The sequence below is a fragment of the Podarcis filfolensis genome (genome assembly GCF_964270895.1).
Source record: "Podarcis filfolensis genome assembly, chromosome: 8".
In the NCBI taxonomy this organism is placed as follows: Eukaryota; Metazoa; Chordata; class Lepidosauria; order Squamata; family Lacertidae; genus Podarcis; species Podarcis filfolensis.
This window is the reverse complement of record NC_139611.1, coordinates 31,075,525-31,099,171: the sequence shown is the minus strand read 5'-3', so window position 1 is coordinate 31,099,171 and position 23,647 is coordinate 31,075,525. Positions and strand designations below refer to the sequence as shown.

The window sequence follows — 23,647 nt, the reverse complement described above, 5'->3', positions numbered from 1 at the left end:
AACTGACCATTTTTTAATGAATCGTTAGAAGCTCTGGAAACCCTTATGGGTTGGAGTATAGAATAAGAATGTACAAAAGATACAAAAATTAATAAACAGTTTTGCTAAAAAATGATATTGTTATGCATTCTCCTGTTTTATATTTGATGAAATTTCAGGGATCCCTCAGAAAAAACAATTTTTGGGTAGTGCAACCAGTTTGGCTGCACTGGGCACCACAACAATGATTTAGAACGGAGTGTGAGGGACAGGAGACGCACCAATTTTTGTCCATAACTGCCTTCAGAGTTCTGAAGGAACCTCCTAGCTGTGACTTTTTAATAAGACTCAGCTGCAACTCCCAGCTGTTTCCATTTCTGCAGACACTGAACGCTTTCTTACATAATTGCAAGCTAGACTTGGCAGCTCATCATGATGTATCAGGAATGAGCTATGTACTTGTGCACACTACAATATTACTCCCACTTAGTTCTTCCCCTGACCACAAGCTTATCATGGTTCATCCTCTGTAACAAGTCAACCACAAACCATGGCTACAAGTTGGTGAGCAATCATGATTTGTTAGGGAGCAACAAGCCACAACTCCTGGTTTGAAGGTAACACAATCACCAAGGCCGCCTGGTTTGTTTATCACATACATGCTAGGCAACAAGTGATACACGAGCAAACTGGTAGCTGATGTCAAAGAGGACCATATTTGTGAGGAGACTGTGATTCCCGAAGAGTCTTCCCCTTATCCTGCGTTTTTGGGGAGCCGGGCTTTGCTGACTTTTCAACATTTCCCTGAATACATGGGAACTACTTGTCCTTGAGCAAACCCAAACACAAACCACAGGGCTGATCATGTGGGGTGTCTCCCAGAGGAATAGGCACCTGGGAAGCACACAAGAAATCAGCCCCACCCACGTGGATCACCCTCACCCCCAGATCTAGTTGGGTCCTATGCACCACTAACAGCTGGGCTCTTCCAGCTGTGGCATGATGCAACTTCAATGACTCAAGCATGTGGATGAAGCTGATTGCATGTGTTCACCAGGTCCCCATTCTATATGATCAGCCCTGACTAGGTGGCCTGCATCATTCAGATGCAGCCCCCTACCCCATCGTGCTGGCTCACAGACGAGTGCTTCCCATGTGGTCAGGACAATGTTCAAAGGTCACCAGAGCTGGGCCAAAAAAAGAGACAAGGGGAAAGGAAGAGCAATTTTTGTCGGCTCCAGACATAGATGAAAAACCTTTGTCTCTTCCTCTTGAACTTAAGACAACTGGCAGCCATATGTGTAAGCAAACAAAAGTTTTACTACTTTGCTCTTACAGAGATCACTCTCAGATCTTTATTTCTCTGCCAGTTGGCTATGGAATGAAGAAGAACAATAGATTCAAGATAAAGCTATTTGCATTTGTGATGAACGCAAGGACTATCTACCTTGCATTATCCTAAAAAAAAGAAAGAAAAGAAAAATTAAACCACATTTTAATTAACTGATAAACTATTAATCAAATTTTTGCAATGTTAGGTGACACATTATTCATTTAGATAGAATGACTGTGAACTTAACTAATCAAATCTGATTTGCTCACATATGCTTGATTGAAATACATTTTAACTAGTATATACAAAGAGAAAATCTTGGATTTCTTACCTAATCTTCAGAGTATACTGCTGAGTTAATAAGGGCAGTATTTTTTTTTTTAGACGAGACCACCATTTCTTAATCTGCATATCAAAATCAAGAGCAACTTAATTGCAAAACACATATTCCTGAAATCTAATCATTATACTGCTTTAGGGTATTTTATTGAAGCATGTTAAATTATGGACAGAATATTAATGATGAAGCTAATCAAACCCAATTAGTCACTTCTAACAATAGTCACATAAATATACAAGTCAGGTACTGAAGTACCGTAGGTAAGGTTTTAATTTTTTTATATCAAATTCATGTGGTATTTATGAATTACATACTTGTTATTTTTAATCTAAAAATCTAGGACAGGTCATTTCAAAGAAAATGAACAGGGCTAAAAGGCAAATGAATCTCTTTCATAATATTTGTATTGGTGCTATTGGTTTTTCAATGTATATATACTATGTTTGCTGCAACGCTGCGCATATGGAGAAATTATGTGAGCGGAAATACTGGAATGAAAAATGCATGTAGGAATTGCATTAAGAATATATCTAAATGCAGATTCTGCAACAGAAGATCAGTGCAGTGCAGATATAGTCATGTGTTTGCCTCTGAACATACCTGTGTAAGAATTTTGGTTTTACTGCAGGATCAGACCAAAAGCCTATCTAGTCCAGCATGCTGTTCTGACAGTGGCCAGCTCAATGCCTATGAAGGACCCAAGTGCAATAGCACTCTCTGCGCTTACGATTCCGAGCAGCTGGAATTCAGAGCCATCATGGACTTGCAGCTATTGATCACTGTATTCTCCATATATTTGTCTACTCTGCTTTCAAAGGAACCAGAATGCAGTAAACCGCCTTCTGAACTTCATTAATTGTTTTGATTTTAATGTACTCTTTACCCCCCACAGATGTATTTCTGTATGCATTGCTTGGCTGCAAAATTTGGAGAAGAGTGAATTTTGAAGGGTGTGTGTGCTTCAGTTAATGCATTGGTTTGGAAAGTGCAAATTCAGTAGGGTGGCCATCAAGTGTGAACTGCATCTCTTCCCCAGCATCCCTACCTCTCAGCGGCTGATCACAAAGAAGCAGAAACAATCCTAAGACAATAGTTGGAAACAACAGAACAAAGATGATGGTGTTTGGTGTGTATATAGCAGTGGAGTACAGAAATAAATAGTGAAGAAAGAACAGGTTGCCTTTTTGTCTACCTTCCCTCCAGTAGTTGAGGTAGCTTTTTGCAAGCACCATCACTTTACTTCAGTAACAACAACAAAACCCCACGGCAGATGCAGACTCCACAAGGAAGCAACCGGATACAAAGTAAGTTCACACATGGCTCAAACACCAGCTGAAACACGCAAGACAATAACCTTGCTTGGGTGTTATTCCTGAACAGGCTACCCCATAGGGCCATGAACACAAGCCCTGCTCCTAGCCTGACCCTTTCCACATTGAATAGGAATGTCATATATTCTCCTGAACATGGTTACAAGCCTCCCTGTGATCAGAAACCCCAATATTGCAGGATTCCTGCCTGCAAAAAGGTTCACAACATGCTAAGGATCCCCCTTAAGACCTTTCCGCTCACCATGGGTGAAGCAGCTACATGTGGGGATGTTGGGGAGGAAAGAGACATGTGTCTTCATTCCTGCACCATGAATTGAGATACTACATGTAGGAATAATGTCTTGCTGCTAGCTGCAAAGCAAGCCATTGTGAGGCCAGATGGCAGTCCATAATTTAGGGTATCCCGCAATTTGGGTGTCATGTACAGAAAGTCCCCAATATTCACCTATCCACGTGAGTGCATGGGCAGCACCTGTCAGGCCCATCCCCTCTGCAGTTGAGGTTGGGGTGTGGTGAAAACTTAGTAACCTTAGGGGAAGGCTGGGGGACATGTGGCCCTACAGACGTTATTGGACTCCCATCATCCCCAACAAGCATAACTAATGGTCAGGGATGATAGGAGTTGGGAGTCCAACAGCACCGGGAAGACCAAAAGTTCCCCAGCCCTGCCTTAGGGACAGGTGTACTAGAAGCACAGACCAGCAAGTGCACCTAACCTCACCTGGAAGCTTTGGTTGGGACATTGTCTGGCCTGCTCTGGCTTGTGGTGCAAGAAGACTGCACTGATTAGATTCTACACAATTCTTTCCTCTGGCCAGAGTAGGGCAGGCCAATATCCTTCAGATCCCAGATCAATCTGATTTTGGAATACAGGAAACATAGGAAGCTATCTTATATCGGGTCAGACCATTAGTCCATCTAGCTCAGTACTGTCTGCACTGACTGGCAGCAGGCCTCCAGGATTTCAGGAAGTTCTCTCATCCGTACCTGGATATGAACCTGGGACCTTCTGTTTGAAAGGCAAATGCTCTACCACTGAGTTATGGCCCTTCCCCCATTTTGCAGTCTGGATGCACAAAGTCTACTAAATGTACATTCAAATGTGTAGTTACAGTATCATGAGAATGTAAGAAGAGCTTGCTGGAGCAGGCCAATGACCCATCAAGTCCATCATCCTGTTCTCAGAGTGCCACAGTGGCTATCCCCCATCAAAGTCCACTGAGCTGCCTTCAGAAAGGGGTTGTTTGGGTTTTCTTTTGCATGATTTTGCCATGTAAGCTAGTAATGTTGCAAAATCCTTTTTGTGATGTGTATGTACATGGTTCCCACTTTAGAATTTATAAAAGATTGAAAGGATTTGTGCTCTTAAACCATTTCTTAGGCAGTTTTAAAAAAATGTATATCTACCACCCACTGGATCTGCTTCAGTACTGGCATAAAGAATAAGAGTCTGTGGTTTCTCTCAATTTGTTTCACAGCCTCACTACAGTTCCTGTTTTTAATAAAGATTAATGCAATGCTCAGTAGCATTTGGAAGTTGACTGGGAAGAATTAAACAAAACTGGTGGGGAGTCAGTAAATAGGAGATGCCTTGGGCAGGAGAATACGGTTTGTTAGAACAGAACAGATGGTAAGGAACAATACAAAAGGTGAAGGAAATAAAAGGAGTAGTGGGCACTAAGGGAAATAGATTGAATTTTAGCTGTTAAAAGCACCGAGTTTGTTAATGAATATATTATATCAAAATGAATAGGGAAAATAAATACAAAGGGCTTGTGTCATTGTGAGGAGTGAAACAAAACGTGAAAATAAAAGGATAGGTAAGGACTTTAAAAATAAACAGGGTAACAACGAAACATTAGCAGTGAAGCTGCTTATTTTTCATGCTTGCCTGAAGGCAAGGAAATTGGTAATGTTCCATTGTTCCCTCTTGTGGGTGAGGTACTAGAGTGAAGTCACTTAAGTCCCAGGCAAACGGGTTGGTTTACCTTATTTATTGAGGACATCTTGTTCCAGCTTGCCTTTAAAGTGAAGTCACAACCATCTGAATTTGGAACCGAGTGTCCTGTTTTGCAAATAGATTGCAGCCAGATGCAGTTGATTAGATCACAAAATTCCTCCTTTTTGGAGCAGAGGAAGGGAAAGGAGGAGGCTTGTGGAGTGCAGCTGAAAATTTGGGCTATGAGGATGTACAAGAAATTTGTAAGTCTTGATCGCAAGCTTAGGAGTGATAGCACACTGGCTCAATCTAGCTCAACTGCAGGTGCTCAGAGAACATACAGATAATGGGAAGGCCCGTTTTTTACATCTGCAGGCGTGGCAGTGGATGTGCTAGATTGATGTCTGGCCTCAGGGACTGTATAAGTGCCAATAAACTGAAGTTTAATCCTTGTGAGATTGAGGCGCTGTTCCCTAGACTAGTGGGATGTGGTATGGCCTGCTCTAGGTGAGGTTACACTCCTTCTGAAGGAGCAGGTACAAAGCTTGGGGTTGCTTCTGGATCCACTACTGTTGCTTACATAAGAACGTAAGAAGAGCCTACTACATCAGACCAATAGCCCATCTAGTCCAGCATCCTGTTCTCATATGAACCAGCCCAGATCCTGTACTTGTCATCTGAACCCTTTTTCTGTGTGTTTCCTCTGAATAGCGTGGAGCGTGGTGACATAAGAGAAGGTGACATAAGAGAAGAGTGGTGGCTCCTTGTTTGTGAAATGCTCTCCCCACTCATGCCCACCACCAAACCTATTTGTTCTTAGGTACCTGGCAAAACATTTTTATTCACTAAGTCCCAAAACAGCTGGAGGGCCAAGTTTGGCCATCACTACACTAAGGCCTTTGGACCTTAATTTTCTTTTTATCTTTTAGTGGGGTTCTGTTGGATCTGCTCTTTTATATATGTAATTGGTGAGCATTTAGGGGTTGTTTTTCCTCTTGTTTTTAAAAGTAAATTTGAATTCACCTTTCTGAAAAAAGCAACTAATAAATAGAACAAATAACTCTCTGAGCCTTATTTTTTATTTATTTTATTATAGATCATGGTTTTTATCCAGGGATCTTGAGACAGTATAAACTATATTGTCTAGCTGTTTCCTCACCTGGCAGTGATTACTAGACCAGATCTGCTTAGCTTCAGGAAGGTTGCTGCTTCATGTACTTTCATACTATGCTCTTAGAAGAATGAAACATTTCTTATCATCTCATCCAGTAACCAGTTGGACCTATTCTCTATAAATAGATCAGTACTTTGGAAAATTCCAGACTGGGAAGCAGTTTAGAAAGGAAGGAATTTAGTTACAGCATGCAAGGGCCCTAAAGAACCCATTTACTTGTGAATAATTCCAGAGAACTTCACACAATCATGACTTTCTCAAAACTTCAACTGTTCCCCAAGGTCTCTTCTAACAGGAAATGTAAAGCGTGCAAGCCCCATTCTTTCCATTTCCCTTTGATCTGCTTTCCTCTGGTCTGAAGACAAAAGCAAGGCCCTAAGAAGTATTGTGTTTTGTCTCTGCTGCACCTGGTAAAAGTTCAAACTCTTGTCTTCTTGACCTAGGATATGCAACCACTTTCACAAAGTTCCTCTGAAAAATAGCAAGTCCCCTCAAGCTGCTGTGCTGGTGCAGCTGCATGGTTCAGAGCTGACATCCCAGGCACAAATTTCATGGAGAGATGCAACATTGAAAGCTTATTACATTGATTAGACATTTGTATGGGAATAGTAAAGAGGCATTGTGTGTGCATGGGTGTGTGTATACTGGGCAAGCTGCTCAACTTTAAATCCATCCAGCTAACTTTGAGACAATGGAAGCCCAAAGCCTTGATTTACTGACGTAATCTGTGGCAAATACCTCATAAGGCTACAATAACAAAATGCACCTGCAGAGTCTATGCTTGTAGGATGCTAAAATTGTTCTCAGTGAGAAACTCAAGACCTGACTTTTCATTCGCATTAACTCTCAACAGGTGACATAAACTGATATCACTGTTTTAAATACAGTCTATCAGTAGAGCTGCATGTAATTCTATGATTCTGGGCATAGGAGCGAACTCCTAGGGGCTGAGGTTCCTTTGTCGCCGCCCCCCCCATAAAATATTTGAGGCCCCCTCCGTTGATGGGCATTGTCATTCAAATGGTGTGGGTGCCATGTCATGTGAACAATTATGTGGGATGAGGCCTACTTGCCCCCCCAATATTTTGTTCAAGTGGTATTCCTGTTTTTGGGTGAGGCTACAATGAACCTACAGTGAAGTCTGGAAGAAGCATGTTGGCCAGCAAAGTGGACCAGGTAGCAAGAGTGAGTGATCAACAAGTAAAGACAGTAGCAACATAACACCCCAGCTCTCCAGTATATCTAGGCTCTTGCCCCAAGTGCTATGAATCATTGCCCTCAAGCATCCACAGAGCAAAAAAATAAACACAGGAGAGGGTGGCAATAAGTCTGCAATAAACTGCGGGTGTAGTGACTGAGTTGTGGCTTTGTTTTTAAAAACCTGTCTCTCCAAGAAAAATCATGGAACTATACGTGATGTGTAGTTCTACCTTAAGTAAAAAAGAGTCAGAATCCATTAGGTATGTATCTGGTTAGCTTTGAAAGTTTAAAATTGACAAGTTCAAAAGTTTACCTCCATAACACAGAAAACATGGGGAAAGTCCACTAAAGTGACACTAATCTTATTTAAGCCAGAAGATTTTCTCCCGCATGAGACTGAATGCAGAAAAGCTGGAATTTCCAGGTGATGCTAATCAGACCCAGCAGAGAAGCAACTAGAAAGCATACAAATTAGCCCTCCAGTTTCTACAATGACAGCAAATAAGAACTGGATTCAGTAAGGTATCCATGTGATATGGGAACTGAGGAACATGCTACTGGTGTGATCTGTTACTTTTTTCATTTTAGCCCCAAATCTCAATTCAAAGGTAAATTTTAGACCTTTTCTTCAGATTCTGAAATCTGATTCCCAGGAATATACTGATCAGCTGGTGACAACCAGCTACTCTCCTCTTTCTTCTGCTGACTTGCCACTAATTATGTTGTTGAGCTGGGGGAATGAAAATACTTTGGCATGCTTTGTGTTACTCCTGAAGCCTCATTGTTTCTGCTTTGTGTGAGATTTTCTTAGCAAAGGAGGAATAAGGAGCTAAAATTAAGTCCCGTCCTTAATCTTCTTTATTTTAGACCAAGCATATCCCATCCCTACATGCTTCCCATGTAAGAATTTCACGGGTTAAACTAAGTACACACTGAATTTTTGCCTAAAGTGATGTATCATATTCTTCTAGGGAAGTGTCTGCCTGACACGGTTAGAATATTTTTCCTGTGGCAGATTAAATGTAGACAGTTCAGTAACCACCCCACAGTTCGGTTTGTATATTAACGGCAATATAGTCAGTACTCTGACAAATGACATACATTGTGAAATGTTGCCAATTGCCGGCGTTGAACTAGACTGCAGATGCCGTGTATTTTAGTCACTAAAGCAAAGATTAGTGGCATACCCACTGGTGAAAAGTTGTATAAATTGACACAACTGGAGCCATTTGTGTGCTTTCTCACCAAATTTAACAGATGCAAAATGGTGCTTGTTGACATAAATTTACTGCACCATGTCTCATTTGTTTACTTCATGCTGCTTTGTGCTCTATCATGGCAGCAGAGTCAATTTTAGGGGGCGGCGGTGCTTCAATGTTCTGTCTTTTGGCTTTCCCAACAGTTTGTGAAACAAACAGGCATTTTGTAAAGCTTTCAGTATCCATAGCATCTGAATGCCACATATTAGCAAGTTCCTGATTATAAGGCTGATTACTTAATTAGGATGTTTCTAATGTTCAAGAAGTGAAGTAAGAGTGTCAAAAGGAAGTTATTTAGTAAGAAGAGCATAAAAAATAATAGATTTACATAAAAGATCAGGAACTAAAACTAGAAACTTCTTGCTGGGTATGCTGAGAATTATGCAAGAGTTGTATTCAATGCAAAGTTACTGTAATAATTCCATTCTGTGGAAGAGTGAGGCTGCATATATCTAAGGCTCATATTCTTAAATGTACTACTGATCTAAGAATAGGGAAGATATTTGATTCAGTTCACATTAAAAGGCAAATCAGCCAAATTCGCACTTTCAAAACTTACCGTATATGAGAACCAAAACACAGCTATCCTTTGAAAGTCACACATCCGAATTTTGTGATGTAGTTCTCTAGTGAAATAATGTTCACAAAAATGCATCCATTAGGAGAACATGTGCATAAAAATGAGATTAGTGAAAATAGCACACAAGAATACACCATATTATGGGGAAATACTTGCAAAAATGTGTACATTTCCATATAAAAATATGTTTATTAAGAGGCATTCACACTAAAACATTGACATATTTTCAGGAGGGGGGAAATGCTGCAAAAATGTAGAGAACTGAATGTAGGAAAAATAAGAAACTGAAAGAACCAAAACTGATTGATCCTACTATCCCTGTCTAAGGGGTATGTGAAGCTTAACAAAGATTCACCCAATTCCATAAAATTGTACTGTTGGATTCATTTCAACTGGACTAAAAATGAGGCCTCTATTTTAGGTAACCATAATGGTTGTGACAACAAGCTTTTTATATGTTTCAGAGCTTAGTGACAAGAGTAGTGAAATGTCAGTTGTTGGGTTGTTGTTTTTTAAATACAATACCTCCTCACAATAAATATCCAATTAAGGAGTAACCTGGTAGGTCAGGGGTGGGGAACCTTTGTCCCTACAGGTGTCACTGGAGTACAACTCCCATCATTGATGGCCATACTCTCTGGGGCTGATGGGAGTTATAGTCCAAAAGCATTTGAAGGGACACAGGTTCCCTACCCCTGCGGTAGGTGATGGGGCAAACAATGCTGCAAGAAGGACCTCTGTTCTATTCATCAGGAATGCATAGTGAAAATGACACCACCTCCTGGGGCCAAACTAGACAGGATGTTAAATGCATGAATGAATGTAATGTGTCTAATCTTGGGGTGGATTGTTCCCCCTGCCTTTAAGTGAGCCCTGAAAAACTTGACCACAAATTTTATTTTGAGAGCCTGAAGGAACATTGCTTTTTACCCACACTTCACAATTCTACAATAACAAATCATCCTGTATAATTATTTTTTTAAAATCTGGATTTTACAGACACCACGGTTTCCAGTCTAACCCAATGCTTTGTTATTACAATGGTAAGCAACATGCTTACTCCTTGCCTAAAAAGCATATTCTATAACAGATACCTTTCCCCTTATCAAATTATGGTTACCCACTTGATGGAGGAAGGCACCACACCTACTCAGAGGAACATGTCTCTGTTATCACCTCCTATATGCCAGGTCTAAGACCAGTCACTTGCAAAACAGATTGTGGGACAAAGCCATGGCCGAAACAACAATCTGATGGCATTGTAAACACACTCAAATATTTGTAGGATAGAGAAATGAAACAATGTATAGATATAAAAAATGTAACAAGTGTCACCAACTTTTGGGAGCCCAAGGGCACACCAGCAAATCAGAGCAAATGTTGCGGACCCCACACACACATAACACAGAGTGCTGAAATACAAAACTACAGCCTATTCTATTTCCTGCAAGAGAATGTTTTTAAGCACTTTGAGGGGGAAAGGAGGGGACCCTCTCGGAGCTAGGGAAGGCCTCTGCAGGCACTGGCAACCCCTACAATATGGATTCAACATACGTAGTCTTCCATTGCTTGGTATATGTGTGCTTTTCTTTCCCCAGTCCTTTTGTGAAGATTTACAAGTCTAGCCTACCCCGTTAGGGAAATGATTTCTTCCTCTCTAGGGAATGGATAAAAAGCAAAGAGCAAGTCTAGCTCAATTTGAATGATAACCAAGGCAGCAAAAATCTAATAGCTCAATGTTTTGCCAGTGGAGAAAAACTCTTCCCAGTGATTGGCTTGCAATGTTTATTCTTACAACACACTTGCAATAGTGTGTATTTCTTTGCATTTTGCCACACATTTTAAATATTTTGGTTAAAATTCTGTTAACAATTATTTCACAATAAGACTCAGATTTAGAAGTCACAACCTAAAGTTCACTATTTTAGAGCTGGATAGCCATTGTATTTTGACACAGGTTCTTGGATTATTGGACTGACTTACTTCTTGGATTATTGGACTTACTTACTTCTTGGATTATTGGACTTACTTAGTTAAAAATCATAGAGCTCAATGAGATTCATTCCCAGGGTTGAATTCAAGTAAGTTCTACTCAGACTACAACTATTGAAATTAATGAACCCAAGATAGTAATTAATAAACTTTAATGGGCCTATGCCAAGTAGGAATTTTGTCTCATATTTTGGGTTCTACAAATGCCAGAACTGTTGGGTGGTAATCCTACTCAGAAGTAAACCCTACTGAATCCAAGGGGGCTTACTCCCAGCAGGTAAGACAAGGCCTAAAAGCCTTCATCTTTCTTAAGAAAGCACTTCTTGCTTCATCTTACTTCAGAGCAGGTATGGGTAGGATTGTGCTGCAATAAGCATTAAAGCTTCATATACATGGGTGCGGCATAAGAATTTTATTTTTATTTTTTGTGGTTTTATACAGGCAACCCCATTTATGTGCATTCCATAGGTGCGTGAATGACAGCACACAAACGCATCATGCCAAACCCAAAGTGACCCAAAAACTTCATAAAAAATTGCGGAATGGGGTGTTTGCAGGCTTTCTCAATGGTGTTTCAATTATACGTGATTACACTTAAACATGCAGTGCCTTGGAACGCAATTCCTCATGTCAATGGGTGATTGCCTGCCTGTACTGCAAACTGCCCTGTAACCCTCAGAAGGAGGGCGCTATATAAATTTAATAAATAAAAAGCAGTGACCCTAATGCTACCTACTCATAAATAAATCCCATTGATCCCAAGGGGACTTACTCCCAGCAGGTCAGTGGGATGAGGCCTGAATTCAACCTCTTTCTCAAGAAGTATCACTCGGATCACCTATTGGGTAGCCCCAGGTAGGGCTTGCACTGCAACACACATAGAAAGCTCCAACTAAGTCCTATTGTGAGCAAGCACTTCTTACTGCCGCTTACCTCTTGAGTAGCTGCAGTAAAAACTGCATGTACATGAGAGCAGCCTCAGAAGCAGTAGGCCCTATCCATGCCTATTCAGATTTCTGACATTGGAAAGAACAGGTCTCTGAAAATAAAGAGACGACATATGTACTTTTGTAAGCCAAGAAATTAAAACAATTTTAAAAAGATTTTATGTTTAAATTAGATCAAAAGAATGGATTTCTGGACCAAAGCTCACAATTTGAAAAAGAACTCTTACAAAATAAGGATAAACTTTTGTCTAAAATGTAAAATTTTCTACCAGAATGGGAAGCAAAAGACACACTTGTTAAAGCCTCAATGACACACTGGGCAATAGATATAGGACACAATATAGATCTCAACCTCTAGGAGAAACTCTGGAAAAGTGACCTGAACTTTATAGCATGTTATTCATTGAAAGAGAATTACCTGAAAATGATTAATAGATGGTACTTAACTCCGAATAGGTTGGCTAAGATTTAAAAAAACAGAATCAGATATGTGTTGGAAGTATAAAGAAGCAGAGGGAACTTTTTTTTACATGTGATGTACATGTAAAAAGGTAAAAGCGTATTGGGAAATGATTTATAATGAATTGAAAAAAATGTTTTAAACTACTTTCTGGAAAAAAAACTAGAGTCCTTTTTGTTGGATATAACTAATTCCTAGGTGTCAGAAATGGTTGTTTATGTATGCAACAACTGTGGCCCATGTGTTGTTAGCCCCCAAAATGGAAAGTGAGCAAGGTCCTTCCAACTTAAAATGACTAAATATGAAAAATTGCAGACTTTATAAAGTAAGAAATCAAGAAGAACATGCATTTAAAGAAGACTGGAAAACATTTATTGAATATATGGAAAATAACTGCATACAGCTGAAAACGCTGGCAGCGTTAAGATAACTCCAACAGAGTAAATAAGTTTTGATGGATGTAAAAGTGGAAAACTTTGATTTGAATGGTTATAGTAAAATATGCATATGTAAAATGAACCATGGAAAGAGAGGAAGAGAAGTCACTGGATATTTTAAAAAGTTTGTAAGATGCTTGCTTGGAAATATAAAATTGAAAATTTAATAAATGTATATGAGAGAGATACATTTTTATGAGAGAGAAGATGTCAGTCCTATTGAAGCCAAAGGCACTTGTTCCCCTCAGGTAAGCGGGTTTAGGACAGCTGCCTTCAGGTAAGGCAGCCAGCCGGGCCTGATCCTGCGGCGCGTCCGAGAGAAGCTGTGAGGGAAATTGGCGGCGGCGGCAGCTCCTCCTCCTCCCGCCTCTGCCTCCTCCCCTTTCCTCGCCTCCTCCCGGCGGCGGCGGCTACCCAGAGAGCTGCACAGCCACGGCCAGGCAGGCGCGAGGAACAGGCCTCAACCGCCGCTTCCTCCTCCTTTTCCTCCTCCTGCGGGCCCGAGTCCACCAGAGGCTGGGGGCGAGGGCGACGCTCCATCCCCGGCGGCGCGGCGACAGCACCCGCTACTCCGACATACCCCTGGGCCCCGGCTGAGGAAGCGGCGCCGGCGCGGCCCAGCATGCGAGTGTGAGATGTTTCGCCCGTTGTCGTCGGCAGCAGCAGCGGCTCCTGACTGGGCCCAGGCGGCTTCGGCGGGCCCCGCGCGGCGGATGCGACTCCGGAGCCGGCGCTTCGCCCTCCACAAACATTTCTATAGGACTCATTCGCCTTGCTGAGGAGAATATATATCTATATATTCTCAATATATATATTGAGGAGAGAGAAACACATACGCAGGACCAAAAACAAAACCCCCTCCCCTCATAAGAGAGAGAGAAGTGAGAGGCAGGCAGAGGCCTAAAGCCTCCCGAGCGGCCGTTAGTTTTCGCCCCTCATCAAGGCTCCCCGCCCTCCCCCCCGCTCACGCCACGCGCAGGCACCGACACTCACACCCCCGGGGCCCCGTTAGGTCCATGGAGGCGGCCGGCCGAGCCCCGCCGCTCAGCTCCGCCCAGCTGGGCCGCCTGCGGGACGAGCATGGAAAGGTAAACTGGGGGCGGGGGAAGGTGGGCCTGGGGAGGGGAGGGAGCGAGGGACGGAAGGCGCCCTCCTGGTGGGGAGCCGCGTGGCTGTGAGGAGGGCAAGGGGGTGTTATGACGCCAGGCCCGGCGCCTCAGGCCTGGTCGGGGGCGCCTCGTGAGGTATGGGTGGGGGTAGGTTGCGGGGTATTGCTGCTGGTATTGGGGAGGGGGCCGCGGCCCGCGAGGGTCGGCTGGTAGGGGAGCGGAAGGGGACCCCGTCAGGGGGTGTGTCAGGCACGTTGCCTGTGTCATGGCAGCGCCATGTGGAGGGTTTGTTTTGCAGAGGGTTTCCTTTCCACTTCCCCATGTAGGTGTGTATGATGGACTTTTCCTCTGTGTGTGTGTGTGTGTGTGTGTGAGAGAGAGAGAGAGAGAGAGAGAGAGGGCGCTTTAAACTGCAATTATTGGTAACCCCCCCCCCAAAAAAACGTAGTGTGAGTTGACAGTGCAATTTTAACCTTTCCTACTTGGAAATAAGTTCATCTGGATGGTACCCAGTGTTGGTTCTACTCGGCTTAGACCCCTTGAAAGTAACGTGGTGGTTATTGCTATTCTTACAACACTGTTTTAATGTATATTTACTTATATATTTTTCTACAGTTATATCCTCCTTCTTTCTTGAAAGTGGCATACATAATTCTACCCACTCATTTAATCACAACAACCGCCCTGTCAAGTAGGTTAGGCTGAAAGGCAGTGCCTGGCCCCTTATTATTATTATTATTATTATGGATGGCTTCCAACAGAATATTAAAATACAGTAATCCATCAAACATTAAAAGCTTCCCTAAACAGGGTAGCCACAGGTAGGGCTTGCTCCAAGGTCATGCAGGGAGCTTCATGGCTGAGTTGGGGATTTGAACTGGTCTCTCGTTGGCCCTAGTTGGACACTGCGTTATCTCTTGTCTCCCCAAGTCGGAATTCAGGGTGACTTCCAACGTTTAAAAACAACATTATAAAATACAGTACAAAGTGATAAGCAAGCTCACTTAAAAAAACCTAGTAAAAAACAATAGATAAAATACACCACAAGACATTTAAAACCAGTAATTAAAGTACAATTTGCCTTGATCAGCAGTCCAGTGATCAGCATCTTAGTTTTTGAAGGCCTGTCTGAACAAGGTCTTAGCCTGCTGCCAAGAAGGATTGCAAAGAAGGAGCCAATCTAACATCTTTTGGGAGGGAATCTGGGAGGAGCCTCAGAAAATACTGTCTCATGACACCACCAAAAGTTATGTCATATCCGTTACAGTGGTACCTTGGGTTACACACGCTTCAGGTTACAGACTCTGCTAACCCAGAAATAGTGCTTCAGGTTAAGAACTTTGCTTCAGGATGAGAACAGAAATCGTGCTCCGGCGGCGCGGCAGCAGCGGGAGCCCCCATTAGCTAAAGTGGTGTTTCAGGTTAAGAACGGACCTCCGGAACGAATTACGTACTTAACTCGAGGTACCACTGTACTTCCAATGGGTCTATTCTGAGTAGAACTCACATTGGATACAAATCACGGTGCTTCAGGTGGGGCTTATGTCCAGGCAACTGTGCATGGAGTTGTAGGCTAAAATGCAAACCTTACCTGGGAGTTAGTTCCGTTGAACTTCAGAGGACTGGCTTCTTAATAGGCCAGAGTTGTAGATAAGCCCACAAAAGTTTTTGGCCTGCGATAAAAACTTTTTTAAAACTAGCCTGCAGAGGAATAGTAGTGTTTGGTTTCTGTGCTGGGTGCAATCACTTGCTCACTTGGCCTGCATTCAGTTCTTGACTGCAACTACTAGAGCTGAAATAGTGCTACATACTAAAAAAAAAAAAAAAGACATCGAAGCATACTATTTAGCCTCTTGAAAGTTGCAATGACACATTTATTTGGAAGTGAGTCCACAGAAATTGGTAAAACTTACTTCCAAGTATTGTTTATGAGAGTTGAGCATGTTCAGTAGCTACAGAACTTTTGAGTGTCAGTTTGGAAAGAGAAACACATAGGGGGCCACAGAATGGGTTAGGGCAGTGGTTTGAAACCAGTTTGCTGTGGCACCCTGGGGCAACACTGGCTTCTGTTCTTCTTTCCTTCCCTCCCTCCTCTGATGCCCTCCCGCATCTCTGCCTCCCAAAGGCTTGCACAGCTATTTGTTGCAGCAGCCCTGGCTACAAGCTCTGCGGGTGAATGGTGCTTCTGGAGCTGGCCAGGGGGTGCTTCCCAGGTCTCTGTGGGGCAGTGTGAGAAGGCACCTCTCTTTGGGGCAGGGGGGGCAGCTCAGAGACCAGGGGCGGCAGCTGTGGCTGCCCAGAGGAATCCCAAGGAGAGGGGAGAGGAGAGGTGACTGAGGGAACACTCTACAAGGGAGGGTGTTCGAGAAAGTGTGAGGGGCTGCCAGCTCTGCATGCAAGGGGTGACATAACTAGAGTCCTGAGCCCTACAGGGGTGTTGCAGAAAGAATGTCAAGGGACTAAGCCAGGGACTCAGAAAGGTTGAAAACCTCTGACTTAGGGTATTCTGTAGGAGTGATATGGCTGACTGACTGGAACCCTGAACAGGAGTGTTCCTGTTTGAAAGTGAGGACACAGCAATATATTGTTGCCTATCCCACATGTTACTCTAGGAGTAAAACAGAGCTGGATGATGAGGATAAACTGACCAATGGTTGTCTTCAGGCTGGACAGAGTGGAAGTCCTTTGCTTATTCTGGCTATCAGGAAATTGCATACAACCTGCTGTGAGGGTATGATAGGACTACCACATGGGGAACAAGGCAGAAAAAGCACACCACTTTACTTTGGAAGATATTACCATGGTTCATACATTCAGTGGGAGAAGTTGCTGTGGTACAGTGTGGCAGTGAAGTGGTGCAAGCAGCTTCACTCCATTGCACAACCTTGACTGTGCACTGAACCATCCACATGATCATCAGTCATGTGCAGGCTTGGTTTATATCATCTTTTCACCTCTTTCATATGGGATAAGCAACATCAACTGGGCCTCCGCATGACTGGCCATTTCTGCAGAAAGTGTGGTTAACCCTGGAAACTAATTGTGTTTTATAGGAATAGGACTTGGCTCGCCCATCATAGGGTGGCTGTTTTTTTGTTTGTACTTTCTACATGTGCTTGCACAAACACTGAAAAGTAACTTAAGTGGAGCAGAGGAGCTCCCTATATATTACAGATCTTTGAATCCCTTTGCATGTTGTACAGGACTACTGTATAGACAAACACCAGGTCCGCTAGTGTGGGAGAATGCAGCAGAAATAATAGAAAAAGCAGCATTTGCAGATGGCTTAGTGTCTCCTGTTGAAGTGCTATTACATTCTATTTTCCTGCCCACAACCCCTAGTGAGGTGAGCAGAATACATTAGTTATCCATCCCTATGAGATGCTTATAAGACACTTTGGATGGCGTGAAAATATGACTTTTGGTTTTGGTTTTGTATTGCACTGATAATTTTGGGAAAATTTTATATTTTATTTGTCTTGCAAGAGGATAGATTCTTGTTCCCAGCATTGTACAAGTAATGGTGAAGAGAGCCCCTATGTTTAATCATAGAGAACTGATATAGTCGGGGTTATTTTGTTCTGTTACAGTTTAAAATGTTAGCATTAACAATAGTAAGCTATAGTTGTGGTGGCATCATAATGCTCAAAATGGCTACAAGTTATTACATGAAATAGGTGTTAATTAGACAAGAGTAGCAAGAATCCCAGAGAGCTGAGAAGAGGGTTTAACATGGTTTCCACTGTCATATCCATTGACAATCCAGCACCTGACTCCAGGGGTCACTTTTCCATCTGCTCTGTGTGAGAAGCCCACTCCCAAGTGATACGTAATGCCCTCACTTCTTGGCGAGGTGCATTTGCCCTTGGCTTGCTACAGGCAGTGGCAGGAATGCCAAAGAGCTTGGGGAAGTCTTTAACCTTCTGTTCTCTCTGTGTCGCTTTTAGCTGTCCCACCATCAAGATGGGTTAATAGCTATGTATTGAGTTGTATAATCTTTTATAAGCCGCTTTGGGGATTAATTTATATTGAAAGGCAAGGTATAAATCTTTTAAAATAGATAAAGGGGGAAAACAAAAGGATTCACCAGCTTTTTCACCTTTTTCTAATAAAAAAAATCTAGCACCTGAAAAAGAAATCTGTCCTATGTTTATGGGAAGGTTCATTTATTTATCATGATCCCTTGACATTCAGTTATAGGCATAAGTGGTCTAACTTCTCACTGGAGTTCTATCCAAACTAAAAATCACTAATATGCTATTTTTGTGCTTTATTTCTTTTAAATCAAATCACTTCAGAATCACTTAAGGAAAGGTTCCCCATATGCTTACTGCTGTACCATCTGGGCTGTTTTCAGGTCATTACAATCTGTTGTGTAAATAAGTTCCATAATATGTAGCAAACATGCACAGTTTTCTCCAAAATGTTGAGTCCATATATAGAGGCACAGAGTCAAATTAAATTTGATCCACAACTCAAGAGTGAACCTGCCCCATCCTACCCCCACGCCTGGAAGTGATGCCTCTTAATCATTTCACGACTTGAAGAAAGTATGAATGGATTTCAGTAAAAAGCAGAATGCCTGAGGGGCTGTCAGTAGAACTGGATATCACATGGCTCTTCTTCACACATACAAACTACTAACTTAGGTTGCTGCAATAATCAAGTGATTAACACACATGTGAGACACCATTATTTGAAAAGAAACCAGAGGGAACAAACATATAAGTAGGTTATTGGTTCAGAAAAAGCGTTCCACTAAAATTAACTGCTGTGGTGTTAACTCAAATGAACTACAGTGGTACCTCGGGTTAAGTGCTTAATTCATTCTGGAGGTCCGTACTTAACCTGAAACGGTTCTTAACCTGAAGCACCACTTTAGCTAATGGGGCCTCCTGCTGCTGCCGTGCCGCCGGAGCACGATTTCTGTTCTCATCCTGAAGCAAAGTTCTTAACCCGAGGTACTATTTCTGGGTTAGCAGAGTCCGTAACCTGAAGCGTATGTAACCCGAGGTACCACTGTATGGTCTTGGGGATACTTTTGTAACTTGTTAAGGCTAGTAGGCAGCCTGCATATGGAAGGATTGCTGCTTTAAGGCATCTACCCAATGTAGCAGATTGCAGACTGGACAGCAGTTTTATGCATATATAGTGTGAATTCTCCACCCCACCCCCCCATGGCAGCTTTCCCAGCCTGGTGCCCTCCAGATGTTTTGGACTACAGCTTTCACTAGCACAGCCATTGAGGAAGCTGGTATATTATTTGTCCCTTCTAACAGAATGGGACTGATTCCAGTCTTAGGATGGGTTGCAATGTCTTACTGTTGAGCTTGTGGTGTTCAGCAGCTTCAAATGTTTATTAAAAGGACTGCTTACCTATTGGAAAAATCTGGTGATAATTTGTAGAGGGGATAGTTAGGTACAGCTGTTCTATTTAATTTTCACTGTTCAGCCCAGAGACAGAAATACATTATCAGAGAACATCTAGTAATGACATTTACCTGAGAGTACTTGTATTTTTAAAAAGTTTCTTATGTTTTTGCAGAGAGAAACGTGGGAGAATAGTTTGAGTTCTTGGAACATCAAGTTCACTTGTTTGCATATGAAAAATATAAGGTCAAGGACATGGATCTGTGAATCTTCATGTTTGTTAAACTACTGGTAACTTACACATACTGCATTTTCCCCAAGATTGTCCATTGAGGAGCTAGAGGAAAAGGCTGTTTTATAGGTCAGAAAGCTTTTCTTTGTCATCAATATGTGTAGCTTTACATTTTTCAGTGCTGTTTTTAAAAGGGATTTTAAAAAAATAAAATAGGAGAATTTCACAAAATATATTAGTTCTCTTCAGGATTTTGAATCTTTCACAGCCCAGTACTTAAGTCTATTTACTGAAGTAAGAGCTGCAGACTCACTTCATATATAAAATAAACCAGTTTGCCATTGCCCTTGAGACTGGTTTGGAAGCTGCAGTCTGGTTGCTGTTGTGCATAGGGGAACTGATAACATATAACACCTGTGTTGAGAAAGCTGCCAGTACATTGTTAGAATATAAACCCCTAAACAACCTGGAGCCTATGTACATAAAAGACTGCCTTAGTCTCTATGCACTTCCCTGATCTTTGTGATATGCTACCAAGGAACATCTGGAGGTGCCTGGCATGTCAGACCATCAACAAGAGCGCATGAATTTAGTGTGGTAGCGCTAGGGTTAGGGAACTCTACCCAGTGCAATCAAATCTGGCACCAGCTGTAATTTGTTTTAGGCATGAACTTCAGACTTCATTATTTCAGCAAGTCGCCTTATGAAAATGATTTACTGTTTTTATGCCCTTGTTGTCGGGTGACCCAATCTGTACTTCTTTTTGTTTCTTTAATGTATTTTGATTCAGTTTTATTTGTTTTGTTTCTGTACATAGTGTAGATATATTTTATCCGTTTGCTATTTGGAAATGAATGAATAATAACAACAGTTACAAAAACAAGCTGTGGTAAGCCTTGAACTCACTCAGTCAATCCCCCTCTTGTGCATGTCAGGGCAATAGACTGAACGTTTTCACTTTCCATTTTGAATAAATTGCACCTTCTATTTACATCCAGATGAGATAAATTGTGGTGTATCCTAATCGTTTTCACAGATAAGGATCCAATTGTACTTTTAGATACTAGTTTGTAAGCTAACCATGGGCCCAGTTTAGCATTATGTTCAAACTGCAGTTCAGCATTGTGTGTGTTAGCTGGCCTGGACTCACCTGCTCCCTCTCTGGCAGGCTGTGAGGAAGAGATCAGAAGCATTTGCTTTTAAACTAACAAGAGTCTTCATTATGTTTGAACTCATGGAACTTTGGTTAGTATAATCTATGGTTGGTGAACAAACCAAGATTATAAATCATTCTTAAACCCTTTCATTTCAGATGACTATAGGAAATCTGGTTAGTTTAAAAGCTGATCCTTCCAGCTGCACTTGGAGGACAGAATGCATAAATCCAAGACTTGTATTGGTTCAAATGCAAAATGCTGTAGTTTAGCGTTATGTCCAAAAATTATCTTAGCTTAACTCACAGTTTTCAGAGTTCGGACATGATGGAAAACTGCAGTTTATTCAAAAAAAGTGCACAGTAGTCTCCCCTTCTTCAGGACATATGGCAGAGGTAGCAATGCGGCATTCACCAGATGTTGTTGAAGTATAATGTACATCAGGCCCAGGCAGCATGGTCAGGACTGTTGCAAGTTGTAATCCAACAATAGTCGGAGGGTACCCCACATTAGCTACCCCAGAATATGAGAAGGAAAGCATCAGATTTAAAGCAGCATTGTAAACCGCCAGCCTGTGGGCCTAATAAACTATTTGGCTTGGCACAGTTCCCAATTCAACCTATGAGACTGTTCCTCACAAGCCATGGTCATCTGCCATCATATGCAATACAGTATTGGGTGTCGGGCAGGTAAGGATGTCCTGTAGAGAAACAACTGGAAGCAATCCAGTGCCTCTGTATTGGTAAACCAGCACAAGATTATTCTAATAAACACATTTCCAACAAAACATCTGTTTGGGTGGTAGGTGGGCTTTTATGTATGAGAGTGTGATGGAACATACACACCAGGTCTGGAGATACATAGATAAGCGCTATTGTATGTTAGTCAAAATAATGATTAGCATGGAGTTGAGCTGTATATCTCAGTTTATCACCAAATAAAACGAGGCATCCTGCTCAGTATAAGTGTGATAGATTATAGTTTTCTATCTTGGTAGACAAGGGCTCTAAACATTTGAGTCCCTTTGAAATGTATATATTAAACAGCACTAGACTAGAACAACCATTAAAGTCAAAAGCCCTTATGTGACCATGGACAGTTCCATGCACATGACTGGGTTGCAGCCTGTAACATAGCCATTACCAGGGTCAAATATTTGACCCACCTGAGAACAACTTATCTATATGTGGGTGTTTCTGGTATGCTGTATATACTATTTCAACTTATTATCATCATGTTGCACATAATAGCTGGAGTTTATCATTTTGTACTATTTTGGTGGCCAGAATGTCAAATCTTAGCTCTTTAACATGCTTTGCTTTAGGTCCAGTTTTCCCTGAAGTAACTACATCTAGGCAATACCACTTTATACAGCTGGCAGGGGCTTGCAGGCTGTATATTCTTGAGTACACAAATGATTCATTACATGAAGAAGTGTGCTAAATTAGCCTTGTTTTCTATGATAGATGGGTGTCATGTAAGCCCCCTCTGGCTGTATGAGGTGATATAGCCCATATACAAATCCAGCACTTCAGCAAGAACCAAGGCATGGTGTCAGGTGTTAAAAATGTTTATACTGAAGATATATCAATTCTCAGTACTCCTAATGGAAAATAATTGGTATTTCAGTGTATTTTATACTTTGTGTTAACACCACATTTACTTCCTTCACCTGTACAAGAGGTATCCTGTAGTTGGACTCCAACATTCACATTCACATGAAATTTAAGGAATTGTAATCACATTCTTGAGTGCTACCACTGCCTTCATTTTTCTGTTAATAAATGGAAGCATGATTTAAATAAGATGCTTAATGTGGAGTGTAATTCAAGGTTAAACAGCCTCAAGTTGTGCTATTTACTCATAATTAGGTAACTTTTCTAATGGTACATAATACTTCTAAACCACTTCTTCCCATTTTATAGATGAGGAAGTTTATTCTGAATGCTTGTGCTTTGCTGCAGGCCTTAGGAAAAGTTGTTGTCAGAGTTACAGTTAGATCAAGCTTTCCAGAAAGCCACTAAAGTTGCAATTCTATTAGCTCTTTCTAGGGAAATAGGTTCCATTACACGCACTGGGGCTTACTTTTGAGCAAATATGCTTAGTTTGACCTGCATATCTTAGTTTCTCAGAAATTTTGTTTGCAGACTGATATCCCTGTGTATAAATACTGTAATAATGTTGGTTCAGTTTCATGTTTTGAACTCTTTATTTTGAACCCAAAACATTGATTTACAGCTTTTCTAGTTGCTCCAAGCAGCATACTAACATTTCAAAAATAAAATACAGATTGAGCAAACAAAGCAAACTGAACATTCAGAAATAAGTTAGGGGGTTGAATATATGATACACATCTTCTCACCAAAACCAGGGTTGAAATTCACCATGAATGTACAATATTTATCATTTCAGAATTTATACAGAAATAGCCCTCTTTCTAGGATAGTGTCACGTGCAATTTTAACTGCATACCTTCTTCTTCTTTGGCAATCACTCATAGCCAAGTAACATTGTCTTCCATGAATGCGGTCTTAACAGTGAGTCCATAAGTGACTGTGGAGGCCAGTTCTGAATCCACACATCCTTCCACAGTGGGGTCATATGTTTTCAGAAAGGAGTTAATCATGGTGAGGGTTTGCCAAACATGCCTTCCTCTTAGTACGTTTTTCCCTTTCATCCTGATTTTGAGCTTCTTCAAAGTCCATTACACCATTGGTAAAGGCTGTTCTCCAGTTGGAGCACTCGCAGGCCAGTGTTTCCCAATTGTCGGTGTTTATACTACATTTTTAAAGATTTGCCTTGAGAGAGTCT

The 23,647-nt window shown here is 41.7% G+C and overlaps 2 protein-coding genes across 4 annotated transcripts in view; one reads left to right on the top strand and one right to left on the bottom strand.

Annotated features, from left to right (window-relative positions):
* The window catches only part of LOC310768260 (protein C19orf12 homolog), a 230,703-nt gene that overhangs the window by 104,171 nt on the left and 102,885 nt on the right, over positions 1–23,647 (bottom strand). The window lies entirely within an intron of this gene.
* URI1 (URI1 prefoldin like chaperone) overlaps positions 13,362–23,647 on the top strand; it is a 46,850-nt gene continuing 36,564 nt past the window's right edge. Inside the window, exon 1 of one of the 3 annotated variants that reach the window (XM_083626070.1) lies at positions 13,362–14,059. In XM_083626070.1, the coding sequence (XP_083482196.1) occupies positions 13,988–14,059 (72 nt within the window). In that variant the 5' untranslated portion in view covers positions 13,362–13,987. Of the gene's footprint in view, positions 14,060–14,098; positions 14,216–23,647 lie in introns of those variants that run through there. The other 2 variants (XM_083626072.1, XM_083626071.1) reach the window with 2 other exon arrangements.